General features: G+C 37.2%; 1 protein-coding gene across 9 annotated transcripts; it reads right to left on the reverse strand.

The window, feature by feature from the left end:
• Positions 1–689: 689 nt before the first annotated feature.
• Positions 690–16,103, reverse strand: LOC143018544 (glucose-fructose oxidoreductase domain-containing protein 1). Of its 9 annotated transcripts, XM_076173989.1 has the most exons (7): positions 15,924–16,103; positions 9,844–10,007; positions 8,094–8,231; positions 5,119–5,919; positions 4,068–4,130; positions 1,094–1,134; positions 690–831 (listed from the first exon to the last, which is right to left on the reverse strand). In XM_076173989.1, exons 2-6 carry the CDS (start codon positions 10,003–10,005, stop codon positions 1,120–1,122), a joined length of 1,179 nt encoding a protein of 392 aa, XP_076030104.1. In that variant the 5' UTR covers positions 10,006–10,007; positions 15,924–16,103; the 3' UTR covers positions 690–831; positions 1,094–1,119. The 9 variants fall into 9 exon arrangements, 6 of the variants coding, with proteins under 6 accessions (XP_076030104.1, XP_076030103.1, XP_076030106.1 ...); XR_012965756.1 differs by having other exon boundaries at positions 4,068–5,919; positions 15,924–16,101; XM_076173988.1 differs by having other exon boundaries at positions 690–1,134.
• Positions 16,104–16,527: the final 424 nt, after the last annotated feature.

The following is a 16,527-nucleotide window of genomic DNA, read 5'->3' on the forward strand; positions in this document are numbered from 1 at the left end:
CCTCCCCACTCATGTGGAAAATAGAGATGAGGAAAAATCCCTTCAGGCTGCATCAAAATATCATCCACACGCATCCCACCCCTATTCCCCCACCCCCTCCTTTCCTTGTCTCACAGTATCATCCACACACAGCCATTCAAGTAGGACATATTAATGTCAATTAATTGTTGCCTCAAGCTTCACAAGGTGAAATAATCTGCAGGCTCCTTAGTACTAACAGATCTCTCTTGGAAAAAAATTTACTGTTGTCTATGTTACATCAGTGTAGGACAGTTTTTGTGTTGCTGGCTGAAAGTTAAAGGGAGAATTGAACAGTTACCAATTGTCAGCTCTCTTATTAGTGAAAATGTGTGGGAAATATAGTTGAGGTTAAAAGAAAGAGACCTTGGGCCTAATGCAGGGACTGAATGTCAACCCCTCAGGGCTGCATCTCCAATGGAGGTGAGGGGGTTGATAGGTTTTGCAAATGGGTAGCTTTGCTGTCCATGTTACAGGACCATTACATGTAGGTATTTACAGAGCTGGACATGTTCCTCAGTGCGTCCCTAGGTGCATCCCTTGGTGTCCTGACTGACACATACATAGTTAGGACACCAAGGGATGCACCTAGGAATGCACCATGGAACACGCCCAGCTCTGGGTATTTATCACTGGTTCCTAAGTATCAATGGATTATGATACAAAGTAAATTAATTACATTGCCATATCCTTTATTCATTACCAATATATTGTACAAAAATATCAAACCATAAATAATTTTCACTAGATAACCATAAACAATGTTGAGGCAGACAAGACTTATTACACGACTTAAACCTTTTCAATTGTAATCTGAAAAATAAACAGATAATGCTATTAATGAACACCAAAAGAAAAGAATATTGGAAAAAAAAATATGATTCTTAAGGGATATTCATCATTCCTTTACTTTTTTTTTCGCTTCTCTTTTTCAAGAAAGAATAGTATTTGTCCGGAGTTAGCTGTGCCCATGGCAGAATAATGGGGCAGTTTTAAAGTATTGTTGAACCCCTTACACAAGCAAATATGACATTTAGAATATTAAAACTGCGAAAGTAAAATCAGGTTTCTTTACCCATTCTATGGCCATGCTCTCCAGTTTCAACTATCTTTTACCTGAAATATTCAAAGGGGGGGTAAAGGCGAATTTGTTTGAACCAGTAAAATATATTTTGGGCGCAGAGTTTCTAATATGAAAACCTAAAATATTAAAGCATCACATGTGTTCAATGTTACTAGTTCTAAGATCTAGATTTTAAAGAAATGCAAACATATTCTTTTAAATTAAATATGAGATGGAGGTATGATTTCTTACACAAATTATCACAATATTTTAAATGCCAAAATAAGTTTATTTCTGTCTAATACTGTTACCTTAGTCCATTCACTGCTAGCATGAAATGCTGAGAATTTACACTATGAGTTTGTTTAGTCTCCACAATATGTATTGTTTCTTCACTTACAACCAAATTTATATTCTTTTTACCCCAAAGTGTGCATATGGAGTTTCATATATTAGTATTTTGTATATTGCATACCATAAGCTATCTTGTAAATATATCTCAATGATACAGTGAGGGTCAGGAACTATCACAATCCCATGACAGTGAATGGAACAAGACAAATAAAAAAGCATTACTAATGAAAATTTTCAGTCCACGGTATCAACGTGAACTGGTTAACCAGGAAAGTTAAAAAAGCTGAAAAGAACAAAGCTTCAGCACAATGAAAAGTCTGATCTTCACTGTACTGTTGTACACCTAAAAGCCATTACAAGCCTTCTTCAGCTGAAAAAGAATGAGTTGGCGCATGTCACATCCATTACAATTATAATAACCAAATTAGCGCTCATTGAAAGACCAATAAAATTGATCTATTTCTATCAAAATTCTGAAGATAAGAGTACCCCATGCTTTTAGTTCAATTCTTTGACATCATGAATATCTTATAATGCAAAGCAGATTCTTGTATCAACCAATTGCTACAGATTGAAACCCAATACCACAGATGTCACTTTCAACTGAAACCCGTTTACTGAAAGACAACTCTCCATCACCATAATAATGCTACTACAGCCCTTTCCAATCTTAGCAAACCACTCTTAGTCCAACATCCTATTATAAAGCAAAACATGTTCAGAAGTTACTAATTAAATCACTGTGTTCAGATTCAAATATATAAAAAAAAATCTAGAAGTTCTGTAACTTGCAAATGCTACAAGAAGTTCAGAACATCAGTATTTAATACCCCTTACATGCCTGAACACAGTTTGCCTAGAAAAATACAAAATACAAATGGAACTGCCAAACTGTACAAAGTGGACTGAACATTATCAGAAATCTTCCTAAAGCTATAGCACTGGTTAAGTTTACATTTTCTGGTATGACGTGAACAAGTATAAACCAAAACTATGCAAAAAATGAAACACGAGTTTCTACATTTATCAATTTTTACCATAAATATGTGTGTCCATTTGGGAGCAATTAAGTAGTTCCATATCATGCATAATGACCAACAATAGTAAAAACATCCATTTTACATTCAAAGTTACATAGTATGACCTGCCTGGCCATATAGGAAACAAAAAAGTTATGTTACTGTTTGTGGGGATTCATTTATGAAGTACAAGATAAGGTCATGATCACAAATATCACTAGCCAAACCATATTTTAATCTTCTATGAACATACTGAAAACAGAAATTATAGTAGTTGTAGAAGATCCCCATTATAATAACTGTTGCCTCCAATTTCAGTGACAAAACCTATAATCCCATTGTGGCTAGCAACAATCCTTGGTCTCTTACATAGATTTCTCTGTGAATAACCTTTGGATTGTTATCTGTATTGCATCAGTGTAGGACAGTTTGTCACGATTTTATAGTAATAGGAACAGGATGCATTTGCCAGTTGTCTGCTATCTTTTATGTGAAAAATTAGAGGAAATATAGTTGAAGTTGATCAAGGTCTTGGGCTTAGTCTGAAGTCCAAGCGTTAAGAGCTGCACCTCCAGATGAAAGGAAGGGTGTCCATGGGTTTTGAAATTAGGCAACAAAGAGACGATTCTCTCTAATATCCATCTTACATGAACACCACTTCCAAGTATTTGTCTATTATGAATGAGTACAGGAATCTAAGTATTGGAAACCTTTGTGTATAAATGGGGAAAGGAAAGAACAGAAGACACATTGGGAGATAGGGTGGAAGGTGGGAGCATGAGTGTAAAATTTGGTTGAAATATATTGAGTGACCAATTTTGTCAACCTACCCCCACAGATGAGATGACGGCAGCGATAATGCAAGACATTCATAAAAATCTAAAACCTAGAGGCTTTTAAATGCATTTTACAAGGTTACCCATTTATCATCCCTTTCATCTCAGCACCCCATGGATAAAGAATTATCACACACACACACACCCTTCTGCCACTGGTCAGGCTGCAATGCCTTCGACACAAGCAAAGTAGTAGGGAACAGAGATGACTCTTCATCCATGAGGTGCAAGATGACAGAGATATCAGGTGGGTTTACGTATGAAATGGTTGTGTTTTCCAACTTAGCTACCCTCCTTATAAGGGAAAAAGGGCCTTTGGTATATGTGTATGTATAATCTAAATAATTTTCTTTCTATAAATTTTTGGACTAGTGATTTTCTGACCCACCAAATGCATGATCTTTTCTTAGAACAAATCTTCATAAACTGCACCCACAAATGTTTTAACAACTTATATCCAATATTATACGTGAACAGCATAAAGTTTTATGCAGTTAAGCATAGCCAAGCAGGTCATGCAGGAAATATCATTTTCTTTGGAGCAGGAAGTGACTGAACTGTTATATTCCAACACAATACTACAGCAACATTTCCCAGTCTACAACAAAAGTAGAGTGAAGTTCTGTTTCTACACAATACCCAAGATACCCATCTTTTTTTTTCTCTCTCTTTTTTTTTCTTTTTCCAGAGTATATCATTTTTAAGTTCTGTAGGTGAGACCATGAGAGTAGTGCATATCAAGGATTATGAAGGTAAAGAAAATAAGGAAATACTTACAAATTGCAGTACAAGAAATGACAACCATTTGAATTGAAAAGCCTGCATCCAATGGATAAAGCTCTTGTATTTTGTAAACCAACAAGATAAAAAAAAAAAGCATTAGTGTCAAAACGAAAAAATATGCCAACATAACGAAATTGAAAGATCATTTCTGATCAAGTATCAAAGAATGGAATGATCTTATGTCTTTTATGGTATACTCAAATACTGAGAAACAATTCTACATTTCAAACTACCATTTAAAGCTAATGAACAGCAATGAAATCTTTAATAAACTTGTTCTAGAGAAACTATAAAATATATGCCATTGTTAGAAAAAGCACACCATTGCCAATTACAACAAATCCGTACATTTACTCCTCTTATTATTTACATCAACTATCCCATTACACTTCAACTATTTCTTTACGACTATTTTAAAGCTGAGAAATGATACAGACAGCTACTCCTCCAATCTGCAATTTTACAAATTAGGCTAAAGCTGTTCAACACATTACCTTTAGTTCTACAACTACATACTTGCACCATTGGAAAAATATAAATATATTTTGATTGTACAAAGAAACAAGCTACAACTAACAGAGCTCATTCCAAGGAGCCTGACCATGGATTATGAAGTTCTGAAGAAGGTATATATAGAATACTTATAAAAGAGCTTATCAAAGAAAAGCTTTGTTATTAATAATGGGATGTAGACGTGTTAACCGTCAACATTGGCGCTGGTGACCTTCAACTATCTAGGTTGCCATATTGTTTTAAGGCTTCAACTGAATTAAAATCCTTATTCGTATCTGAAGAAACACTCAAGAGGGGAAAAGGGAAGGGCCAAATTTTTTAAGAACCAACTCTAACTACCTCCCTTTTGTTTCTAATGTTTATTAGTAAAGCCCCAAGATATGTGCGAGTCTGCACTTAAAACTTTGCGAGACGGGAGAGGTCTGTTAGTGGGAGCCTGTGAAAGAGCATCCAGGGATCGCATATTTACATTGGAGGGGTTAAGGGAGCACATTAATGGGTTAAGTTCACTTTCATCACTCATTACTGTTACCTGCTCCCATTGTCGGCTAGATGAGGAGAGCTTGATGGTGTCAATTACGGCTTGCACGTACTGACCATCTTCGAATGTTGCTGCACTGCTGACTGGTTCCTTTAGCCAACCATGTTCCCCATCACCAGTAGCAAAGGCCTCCTTCAGAGCCCCTACCATACGGAAGAGTCCATGCAAATATGGCTGAGGTAACAGTGAGTTGATGCGACCATTACCATTGCCATTGTTGATATGTCCTCCAACTTCCTCAGAATCCTCATGAAGAAGCTCTTCTTTCTTAGCATCATTGGTCTGTCCATAGAGAGTGGATCCTCGGACAGATAAACGCCCTTTACTGCCACAAATGACAACTTCTTGCACAAAAGTAGAAGGTATATGGCTGTTCAGTGTGACGGTTACACAAGCATTCCCATCTAAAACCATCTGGAAACTGCAAAAGTCATCGCTGTCTATCCAACGTATGCCATTAATACTATTCGTACTCTTTGTGAAAGTTCGCATCATCCCATGCACACGCACAGCCCTCTGACCAGTAACAAATGAAACAATGTCAATGATGTGACTCCCTAACATGGAAAGAATGCCGCCACCCATTAAATGGCTACACATCCAATCAAACTGATTGCCGATCATACTACCACACTGTACTCGAACATCACACACATTCACAGTCCCAACATAACCAGATTTGATGTATTTTTTCATGTTGACAAAGGCAGGAAGGAAACGTAGGCCATGTGAGATGACAGATATGAGTGACGGGTAGTACTGGGAGGCATGGACCATCTTTAGCACCTCAACCTGGAATATATTCCCAATTAGACTGATAATCCTAAAAAAATTATTAATCAAAATATTATTAACAGTATCAACTATCTATCTATCTACATTCAGACACCACCCAACTTACGAACATTTGAGTTATGAACATTCAGAGGTATGAACAAAATTATTCACAAATCAATTTTATATTTGGATGCAAAATCTGAAAATATGAGTCGTCTGCCTCCAACCAATTCGTGTTTATGCTGCTACCTGGGCAGTGCAGCACTGCACCCCAGGCACCACCTCTTTACAGTAAACCCTCAATATAATGGATGATATGGGAACAGAGGTCTGTCATTATATCCAAAGATCCGTTATAACCAGGGATCCATTATATCCAATGGAAATACAGGGCAGATCCATTATATCCTAAACTTTGTCCAGTATTAGAAATCTGTAGGATCAGAAATTACAGTAAACCCTCAATATAACAGACGATATGGAGACAGGGGTCTGTCGTTATATCAGAAGATCCGTTATAACTGAGGATCCCTTGCTATAATGGATGAAAATCCATTATAGCGAGGGTTTGTCCAGTCAGATTTTTTGTCCATTATATCCGATATCCAGTATATTGAGATCCATTATATCGAGGGTTTACTGTACTTGCAAATGCAATCAGATGTGATGTGCTCTCTTCATACCCTGGAAGTGATTTCACCTCAAAATTCTGTATCCCATGCATCCCTTATTAACTGGTACTAAGTGTAAAGCAAGTGATGATAGTGGCAAATGTCAGGCCATCTCGACGTAAGGGACACAATGATGCGGAAATAATCACCATAAGTGGAGGTGAGAAAACTTTTAAGGTTGAAGGCATTCAATGGAAGAATTGGTCTACGGATGACTGGAATTTTTGTTTTATATATTATTTTATCTATTATCATTTATTTATTTCTTATTTATTAATTAGATGTTTAATATGTGTAGTAATGTGTGCATACATATTACAGCAGTGCAAGCCTATAAATAAGTACTTGAAGGGCCTATATCCACCAAAATATCAATTTACAAACAATTCAAGATATGAACATCCTTCTGGAATGTATCTCGTTCGTAAGTTGGGTAGTCAGCCATGGCTACAGCATCAACAAAGTTAAAAATTCAATGTGCATACATATGTACTAAGAATAAAAAAAATTGGATTCAATGATTCAGCTAAATGTACAAACTCCACCCTATCAGGAGGCTAGGTCAACAACAGTTAATTGTACATTCTGTATACTATCAAAATGTTAGAATATACATCAGAAATAACCAACAACCAAATGATCACAAATAAATACATACATATACCAAGGGCTTTTCCCCCCTTACAAGGGAGGTAGCCAAAATCAAAAGGCATAATTCCACTCCTATCCATTTCATCCCCACCCACTCCACTCTCATTCACTATCCCTCCCTCCCTCTTTTCTTGGTTCCTCCTGGATGACAGGTCATCCCTGCATCTCACCCATTACCCTAGGTCAGAACCAATACAGCAAGACACAGCACATCCACAGCAAAGCCGCTTCATTTAATCAGTGACCCTCCCCCCCTCCATCCCCTCATGCAGAAAAAGAGAAGGGGAGAAATCCCTTTGGGCTGTGTCAAAATATCATTCACATATAACCACTCCCTAACCCTCACCCCCCCACCCACTCCCTTCCATGCATCACAGCATCACCCATATATAACCGTTTTCCACTCACACCTATCTTCTGTCTTTTCCCTTCCTTCCTCAACAGACATCCTCCTCTTTCTCAATGCCCCTTTTACCCCATCCATCCATCTCATCCTAGGTTGCCCCCAACTTCATCCACCTCTGCCTTCCACATTCTTTCTTCACTCATTCTTTCCATGCATCCAAACCACTCCAATACTCTTTCAGCAACCCTATCACCCAACTCCTTTTCCATCCCAGCTCTCCTCCTCACCTCCTCGTTTCTCACTCTATGAATAAAGAAATAAAAGAAATAAATTCTCCCTCTCACAAATAAATACAAAATATAAAAATAAATGATAACATAATGTCCACAATACAAAAAATAAATATAAATTAATAGCATACGTTATATACATTCCAAAAAGTTTTTTTTTTTCTTTACAAGGGACAGGGTGCTATCCATTACATATCAAAATATTTTTTCCAATAAATTTCACAATCTCACCTGACACAAGCCAGCTGGGCGATCACAGAGGACATGTTTGCCAATGCCAAGAGCTTTAACAGCTATCTGTGCATGAAGATCTGGCTGGCAGATGATGAACACCAAATCAACATCTTTCCGAAGTAACACATCATCAACCTGAGTATAATAAACAAAGCACACATTAATACAACTGTATTATACATATAGGAGGAGCCAACACCCATTAATACAACTATATTATACATATAGGAGGAGCCAAGAAAAGAGGGTGGGAGGGAGAGGTGGTGAATGGGAGTAGAGTGAGTGGGAATGAAGTAGATGGGAGTGGAATTATGCCTTTTGACTTTGGCTACCTCCCTTGTAAGGTGGAAAAAGCCCTTGGTATATGTATGCACATATAATACATATTCATGTTTATATCAAAAGTAACCAATCAGATTGTTGTACTAAAAGCCTAATCACAAAAAGTCATCTAAATCAATGTATCTAAATGCATGACCACACAGAAGCATGATATACATATAAGAAGGCCTTTTCTTCCTTATAAGTGGATGGTTGATTCAAAGCATACACCCACCCTACACCCATCCAAAACCTTTTCATCACCCCTCCCATCTTAACATCTCATGGATTAATGGTCATCCTTGTCCCCTGCCTGGGTAAAAGGCAATGCAGTACAACTGCTTTCAGAAAAAGGCCCCAACATCCGGAGTTGATTTGTCCTAACCACTTCATTATATGGCAACTGCCCCCCCCCCTCATCCACTTGAAAAAAATATGGAATGGACAAGAATATCCCTTTTGGCTATGTCATTTCTTCACCTACTTACAACAACTCTCCATTCACTCCTACCCTTTGCACTCTCTTTTCCTTACTCAATATACATTCCCCTTTCATCCAATACCCTCTTTATCATGTCCATCCAGCTCATCTCTGGTCTTCCTTTCAAGTTCACTCCATCTACACTCTCTTTGCTAGTATTTCCTCATTCATTCTTTCCATATACTTTAATCATCTCATCACTCTTTGATCTATCCTATCTGACAGCTCTCTCTCCATTCCAATTTTCTGTATCAACTCTGAAGTAAAGAAGGACGTGGAGAGGGTGGCACCGAGAGAGGACTGGAAAGAATTGGCAGAGGATAGAACCATCTAGAGAGGCATAGTGAAAACAGTGATGGGCCGTCCGGCCTGACAACCAACAGAGTAAGAGTAAGAATAACTCTGCATTTCTTACTCTATCCATTCCCATAACATCTACCATACTTCTCAAACACTTCATCCCAAATATGTTTACACTATCCCTTTCTGCCTCCTTCAAATTCCAAGTCTCTGCTCCATGAAATGCCAAGGACACAATCACTCTCATACAACCTTCTCTTTGTATTTATCTCTAATCTAAAGTAGACTTCCATTTCCAGAGCAGCAAATAGGTATGGCATCAAAATTTCTATTCATGTATACTATATGCTTGTACATCTGACCTAGGCATCTATGGGTTTTGGGGACAACGAATAACTTCAAAACTCACTATACACATGCATATACAAAGAAATAACCACTGGAATTCACTCAAATCAGTTTTGTCACCTCTAAACAGCTAAATACAAACCCTATAAAAAAAAGATAAGTGGAACCCATAAACATCAGGGGTCAATTGTACTTTCTTTTCATCTTGCATCTCTACTCCCATCTCATTTTTTCATAATAATATTTCAACACAATAAAGAAAAAAAAATATTACAAATATTTTCACAAGATTCAAACCTTGTTTGTGTAGAAAGGAATGCTGAGGTCTGATGCCACATTTTCTGCAGCTTCTAATGTTCTCCCCCAGATAGCCTCAACCCTGAAGCCTTTAGCACGGAGGAAAGGCACAAGAGCACGGACAATGTCCCCTGTGCCAAACAGGCCAATGCCTGGTAACATTGCTGAAAAATACATCAATAAATATTAAATACTTTAACAGTGTCAACCAACATCAATCATTACACAAATAAAAAGTATGAATGAAAAGAAACCAGTACTGCATATAGCAACCACAACTTCCTTCTCAGAATCAGTCATATATTCATACAGCATACATGTCTTTAGTCCATTGCCCCAGGTCTCTTTCAGATCTATGAATTTATTTGTGCTACCACCACAGCCTCTACACTTTATATTCAATGGCATGTTGATAGCTATATCTGTATAAACATACCATTTTCAAACAGGTTTATTTCTAGGGACAATTTAAAAATTTATACTAAAACTATGTTCCACAATTCCATGGGTAACCTGAGGTTTGTAGGGATAGCAAAAGCAAATCTCCTGGTGAGGATCTGACATTCACCCACAGCTCTTAGTTTCTCCAGCTTCAATTCATAAATGACTGATCCAAGAGAGCACCTCTCCCCCATACGTGGTGTTAAAAGACTGCAATACCACAGCCCTACATTGACTAACAACAGCCCTCAGGTCTTCTCATAGATCTCTCTTGGAGAAAAAAATAGGACTACTGGTTGTATTGCATTAGTGTGGGGCACTTTCCATGTTGATAGCTTATGGTAGCAAAAGAAAAGAAGCAGAAGCCAGTTACATCTGGCTCCCCTAATGAGTTACTTTTTATTTCATTTATGGCTTCCACTATATACCTGGGCCTGAAACTAATATCACAGATAGTATCCCCAATTATACCATCTACTTGGAAGAATTATTCAGTTTCATTATTCCTTTTTCTGCCAATTGTTCAATGTACACATTCATACTGCTTTTCTAGCATGTTTGCAATTTTTTTAGGGTCCTCAACTAGTTCCCTGCTTAGATCTTTTAATGGTCCAAATTTTTTGTGAAATTTAAGTTTCTTAAGGACATATGCATAAAGGACTTTGAGTTGTTCTTTATGGCCATTAACCTCTTCAATAAAATGATGCCTATGTAGCCATTATGAAGCGCAAATGGATATACAAGGATACTGGCGTCGGCTTATTGATTACATTAATTTTGTACAGTGAGACCTCTCATTAACAGACGTTAATTAGCTGTGTTTGTGGTGTTTTCCCTGTGTTTTCGGTGTTTTTGGTGCTGTTGTTTAGTGCGTGCAATCACTATGCCACCCAAAAACCACTCCAAAACACTGAAAACACAGCTAATTAACATCCATTAATGAGGTCTCACTGTAGTTGTAGTTGAGTGACCCCTGAATTCTGTGAACTGGTTTGATCATGTTTTCTATGTTTATTATCACTCACAGTGAAAGAGAATGAGTAATATAGCAGTGACTTCATATTCTATAATGTGAGCAGTGTGATGCATCATACATTAGGCATCCAATGCTGCACATGAGTTTGACTCATAGTGAAGAGGCTAATGCTTTATCTTCTTTGTGCTGCCTCTCTTTTTCATGTGATTCTTTAAGCTTGGATTCTGTTTCTTTCATTTTAGTCTCAATGTCCTCTCTTCCACTATTAGTATCTGATATTGGTATTTTTTACAGTTTCCTTAGTTGTTTTGTTTTAGCTCTCATTAGAATTTTTCAGTCCCCAGGTTTTTTATTTCTGCTGTTTAATTCTCTTTTACCAGGATTATATTTCATGCACAAATTTTTGCACTTGCTCATGAAAGACACTAACATTTCTTCAAGTCTCACAATCACTCCTCAAAGGCTAGCCATCCCTCTCTAGATTTTCATTAAGTGACAACCAATTTGCTCTCTCATTGAAAAAATCTAAGTTTTTCAGATTCTTTTCTAAATGAATGGGGAATTTTTCTTTTCTTTGTATTGATTTTGCTAGCTTTTGCTAGCAAAAGTTAGCAAAAGCTAGTAAAAGACAGTGTGGAAGGCAGATGTGGAGGTGTGGAAGGCAGATGTGGAGGGAGTGAAAATGAGGGGGCGTCCTAGGATGAGGTGGATGGATGGGGTGAAGGGGGCTTTGGGGAAGAGGGGAATGTCTGTTGAGGAAGGATGGGAGAGGACAGAAGACAGGGGTGAATGGAGAATGGTTGTATATGGATGATGTTGTGATTGCATGAGGTGGAATGGGCGGGGGGATGGGGGGTGAGGTAGTATGTGTGAGCAAAATTTGACGCAGCCCGAAGGGATTTCTCCCCGTCCTCTCATTTTATGCAATGGGGGGACGGAGAGGGGGGATCGCCGATTTAATGAAGCGGCCTTGCAGTGGATGTGCTGTGTCTTGCGACACTGCTTCTGACCCAGGGCAGTGGACAAGGTGCAGGGATGACCCGTCATTCAAGAGGTGCTAAGATGTGAGGGAGGGTGGAGGGGTGTGGAGTGTATTCAGGGAGGGGATGGGTGGGAGTGATTTTATGCCTTTTTCTTTTTGGCTACCCCCCTTGTAAGGGGGAAAAAGCCTTGGTATATGTATGTATGTATGATTTTGCTAGCTTGGTATTCACTCCAATTAAATAATGGTCCAAGATAATTGCTTTACTGATGATCACATTATAATTATTAGTTCAGTCATTGATAAAAATAAGGTCTGACACATTGTTCATTTGTGTTGGCTCCCCAATGACCTGTTCTAAATGGTTATTATCAGTGACTTTGATTAGCTTACTGGCTTGGGCTTAGTCACTGCTTGTTCCTCCTGATATGCCTAGAGGGCCAACTGATTACTGGTAGATTGAAGTCTCCAAGATAACAATTTTGTCTCTCTTCTAGGTTGTCAAATATCTTTGCTGATATATTAGAGAATTCTTCAGTCATTGTTTGGTGGTCAGTAAACAGTCACTACTTTTCACTTTTGGCACTTTAACAATGAGCAGTTCATTTGTACCATCCAAGTTTGAACACATTATTCATGCACTTGATGCCACGTCATCTCACCATGAGTTCTATCTCTTCTGTCTGTGCAGTACAGGGTGTAATTTTCAATCTTTAGTTCTTTGTCTATCATCTCTTCACTAGTGTGGGATTCTGTTAGCCTTAAGGGGACCGGCTGATCAAAAGATGAAAATCTTTATTAATTGGGTTATTGCACAGAAATTTATGCCAGGAGTTAAGGACACCATATACATCTTTCCTAACCCAAAAAAACTAATCTGCAACCCTTTCATGTTTTGCCCCCCCATCTCCCTTTCAAAAAAAATTATAATTTTGAAATGACTACTCCTCCTATAATAATTGCTCTACATGAATGAAATTAATATGGTGGAAGGACCTTATCCAGACCTTCAAACTAATAGAGAGAAATTTTAGTTAAAGTAATTAGTTTGTGGAATTTTAATTTTTATATCTTTTCCCACCCCGTCCCCCTTCAAATAGGGAAAAAAAATTTTGGCAAAAATTAACCCTTTCAGATACTATAAAAAACATTCTACTTCATCAATTAGGCAGATTTAGACATATTATGTGTGAATTTTCATTGAAATTGATTAAGAAGTTATGGAGGAGTAGAAGTTAGAAGGTATAAAACTTGGGTTTTGAGATACAAGCCATCAAAGTTTTCACTAACTTTGAACCCCTACATACTAATATAAATAAGGGATATCATGGCATTTCCTTATTTAGCTTTTTAGGCTTGAATGTCGATGATATTTAGAATAAAATTTATTCATATTCAGTCATATATGTTGATGTCCAGTCATATAATCCTCTGTCTTCTGGCTCCTGGTCCCCACCTGCAATTTAGGCAGGTTATTACATTAGGGAGTCATAGCTTGCTTACTTTGTAATTCTTGCCTTTTCCTAGCTTCCTGAAGGTGTTTGGTTTGCTTGCGAGGACATGGCATCTCAAAAATAGTATAACAGCTTGTCAAATGACAAAAGGATTGATGGTGGCTTGCTGTGGAGCGTATCACTCAATTTTTGTCTACTGTTTATCGCTTTCTGAGGCATCTACCCATTCTGGGGTCTATATATAACCTCTGGTACAGAGACAGAGTTGCCAGAAGTCACTAGGAATAGCACTCAATCATTACAAATTGTTATTTATTGCAATAATATATATATTGTAGTGACCAATACGTATCATAGGGCCGAGATGGGGTCGAGTTGGGGGGAGGAGGGGGTTTATTTGCCATAACTGTGAAAATAAGGCGAATTTTGATTAAATACTCCACATACAGACTGTCAATTGCCATACGCAGATGTAGACATTTTTTCCCAGTTTTTCATTTTTTTCCCAATTTTCATCGATTCTTGACCAGCCGGTCCCCTTAAGAATAAATAATTATTTTCTTCAGGTAGTTCCCCTAAGTATTTCACTTTTATCTGGTTCTTCATGGAGTACAGGCCCTGTACACTGCATAGAAGTGTTTTCTCTAGTAATGAGCCAGTCAATGTGTTCACTGCTTAATCCACTTTTGGGTGTGCCACTGCCACTGGCTGCTGGCACAGTAGGATTAGGTAGGTCACACACCACCAGAGGCGCCACCGTCGATGACGAGCACAATAGCGCGTCATTTTATGCGCACGCCGTTCAAACGGCCAAATTTACATACCGCGGGAAATTTAATTAATAAAAATGTTGCGTGAGTGTATTTACTACGATCGTAATAAATTTCAAACATTCACATCATCAGTTACATGTCGGTCAATAAAAACATTAGATAAACATGGCGGCCTGCATTCAGCAGTATATCAAAAATTGGTGTATGTTTCAACGTAAAAAATGAGCTAACAAATTTATTGTGCGGGCAACTGACCATAATTAACCAAAACTACTAGTATCGTGGATTATTCTAATACCAAAATAAAGTCAGTATGTTACGGTAGAGCTGAGAAATTGGTTGTTAAAATTAGTTTTTTTTTCTATCGGGTCGGATTATCGGATAACAACATCAACATCCATCCCGCCATCTTATCTATCACTGGTGATATGGACCAAACTTCACTCTATTAAGTTTCTTACTATTATGTTATTAGTGTAATAGACTTATAGTTGAATTATTTTAAATATTTCCTTTAAAATGTGTGATTTTCATGTAATTTGATCGAAGAGAAGTTACGTTTTCATCCTCCGTAATATTACGGACCACAGCTACGATTCGTCCTGCCCGCTATCTATGATCACTGGTGGTATGGATCAAACTACACTATTAAGTTTGTTACTATTGGGTTATTAGCGTAATACCTTGCATATAATTGAATTATTCAAATTATTTTCTTTAAAATGTGTGATTTTCATGTAATTTTACGGTATTCGTAGCTGTGGTGGGTAATTTTGCAGAGGATAAAAACGTAATTATATGATCAAATTACATGGAAGTCACACATCTTATAGAAAATAGGTCAAATAATGCAACCATATGCTAATTTTTTATATAAAATTGTGCCTGTCAGTAAAAACCGTCATTGTTTACGTTTGATCGGCGATCAGTCAGACCGCACGTTTCGGCCCGATTTCCTCGGACAAAATAGGCCCGATTTAATTCCATTCAAAATGCAATATCTCGAGAACTAGGACAGCTAGATGGATAAATCAAATTGCATTATACTCATAGCGACTTTTTCCATCCCATGAGAACTACTTCAGCTCAAATATCAGGAATTCCATTTTCATATTGACCTAGCTAGTAGGATCCAATATATCCTTGTCACCTTGTGTGACATTGATACTTTACAAGAGGCTTAGCCTGTCCTTTAATTATACTATAAACTATTCATCAGTGTTCCATACTATTGGTATAACATTTGATTTGAGTCTCAGCGTTTACTTAAGCTACTAGTTGGCAAAAATGGATTACAGTCCAGTGAATATGGATCTCTAAACGACTTCAGTTCAATTCCAGACAACTTGAGAAATAACGACATAAAGTACTTCATCTTTAATTCAATCCTTGGCTTAGTCTTGGAAAGTGCTTTAATGCAACAACTGAACTGTCATATTGTGTACGCAACTTACTTTTGGGTACTTCGTACACCCTTCCTTACAATTTCTTCTAATGTTTACAACACAGGCACATCTGAAACTATACCAAGCATTTGTTGATAATGATTGGTGTACAATAACGTCTTAGCCAATCACAATTCTCTTATACGTTTCTGAGTCCACAGATTTGTTTACAAGATCACATCATAATGTTTCAATGCGTTAAAATATCCTAGATATGATGTTACAAATATAAAGTATGTAGATAACTGATGGTCATAACAAGAAAAGTATATAAAAACTGTATAGAAATGTACTGAAGGTAGAAATAAAATTATTTTACTGATGCCATAATGTCAAAATTTGATCAAAGAAGACAAGTAATACTTTAAGACAGGTGACTGATTATGAAAAAGAAGTGTTCAATAAAGCTCGTTATATAGAATAGATAAACTAAAGCATTGTCTTAATTTAAATTACATTGTATATACTAGATTTTGTAGACACAATTTATGATTTTGTAAAATATACATTTTTATATTGATATAATGAGTATTTCCAAAACTTATTATCAACTATATTTTCATCTTATATGTGTTTTTGTTTAATGAAATAGGTATATAGATATGAAATCAAG

The sequence above is a fragment of the Oratosquilla oratoria genome, chromosome 35 (assembly GCF_046742065.1).
Source record: "Oratosquilla oratoria isolate Oo_2021 chromosome 35, ASM4674206v1, whole genome shotgun sequence".
NCBI classification, from domain to species: domain Eukaryota; kingdom Metazoa; phylum Arthropoda; class Malacostraca; order Stomatopoda; family Squillidae; genus Oratosquilla; species Oratosquilla oratoria.

What these genes read in the sequence shown, in the direction of transcription:
- LOC143018544 (XM_076173986.1), bottom strand. Translation starts at nt 10,005, where the DNA reads ATGTTACCAGGCATTGGCCTGTTTGGCACAGGGGACATTGTCCGTGCT. An exon ending in TTCCTTTCTACACAAACAAG is followed by an intron (nt 8,232 to 9,843) that starts GTTTGAATCTTG and finishes TATTATACTCAG; the next exon opens with GTTGATGATGTGTTACTTCG. An exon ending in GCCCAGCTGGCTTGTGTCAG is followed by an intron (nt 5,920 to 8,093) that starts GTGAGATTGTGA and finishes AATATATTCCAG; the next exon opens with GTTGAGGTGCTAAAGATGGT.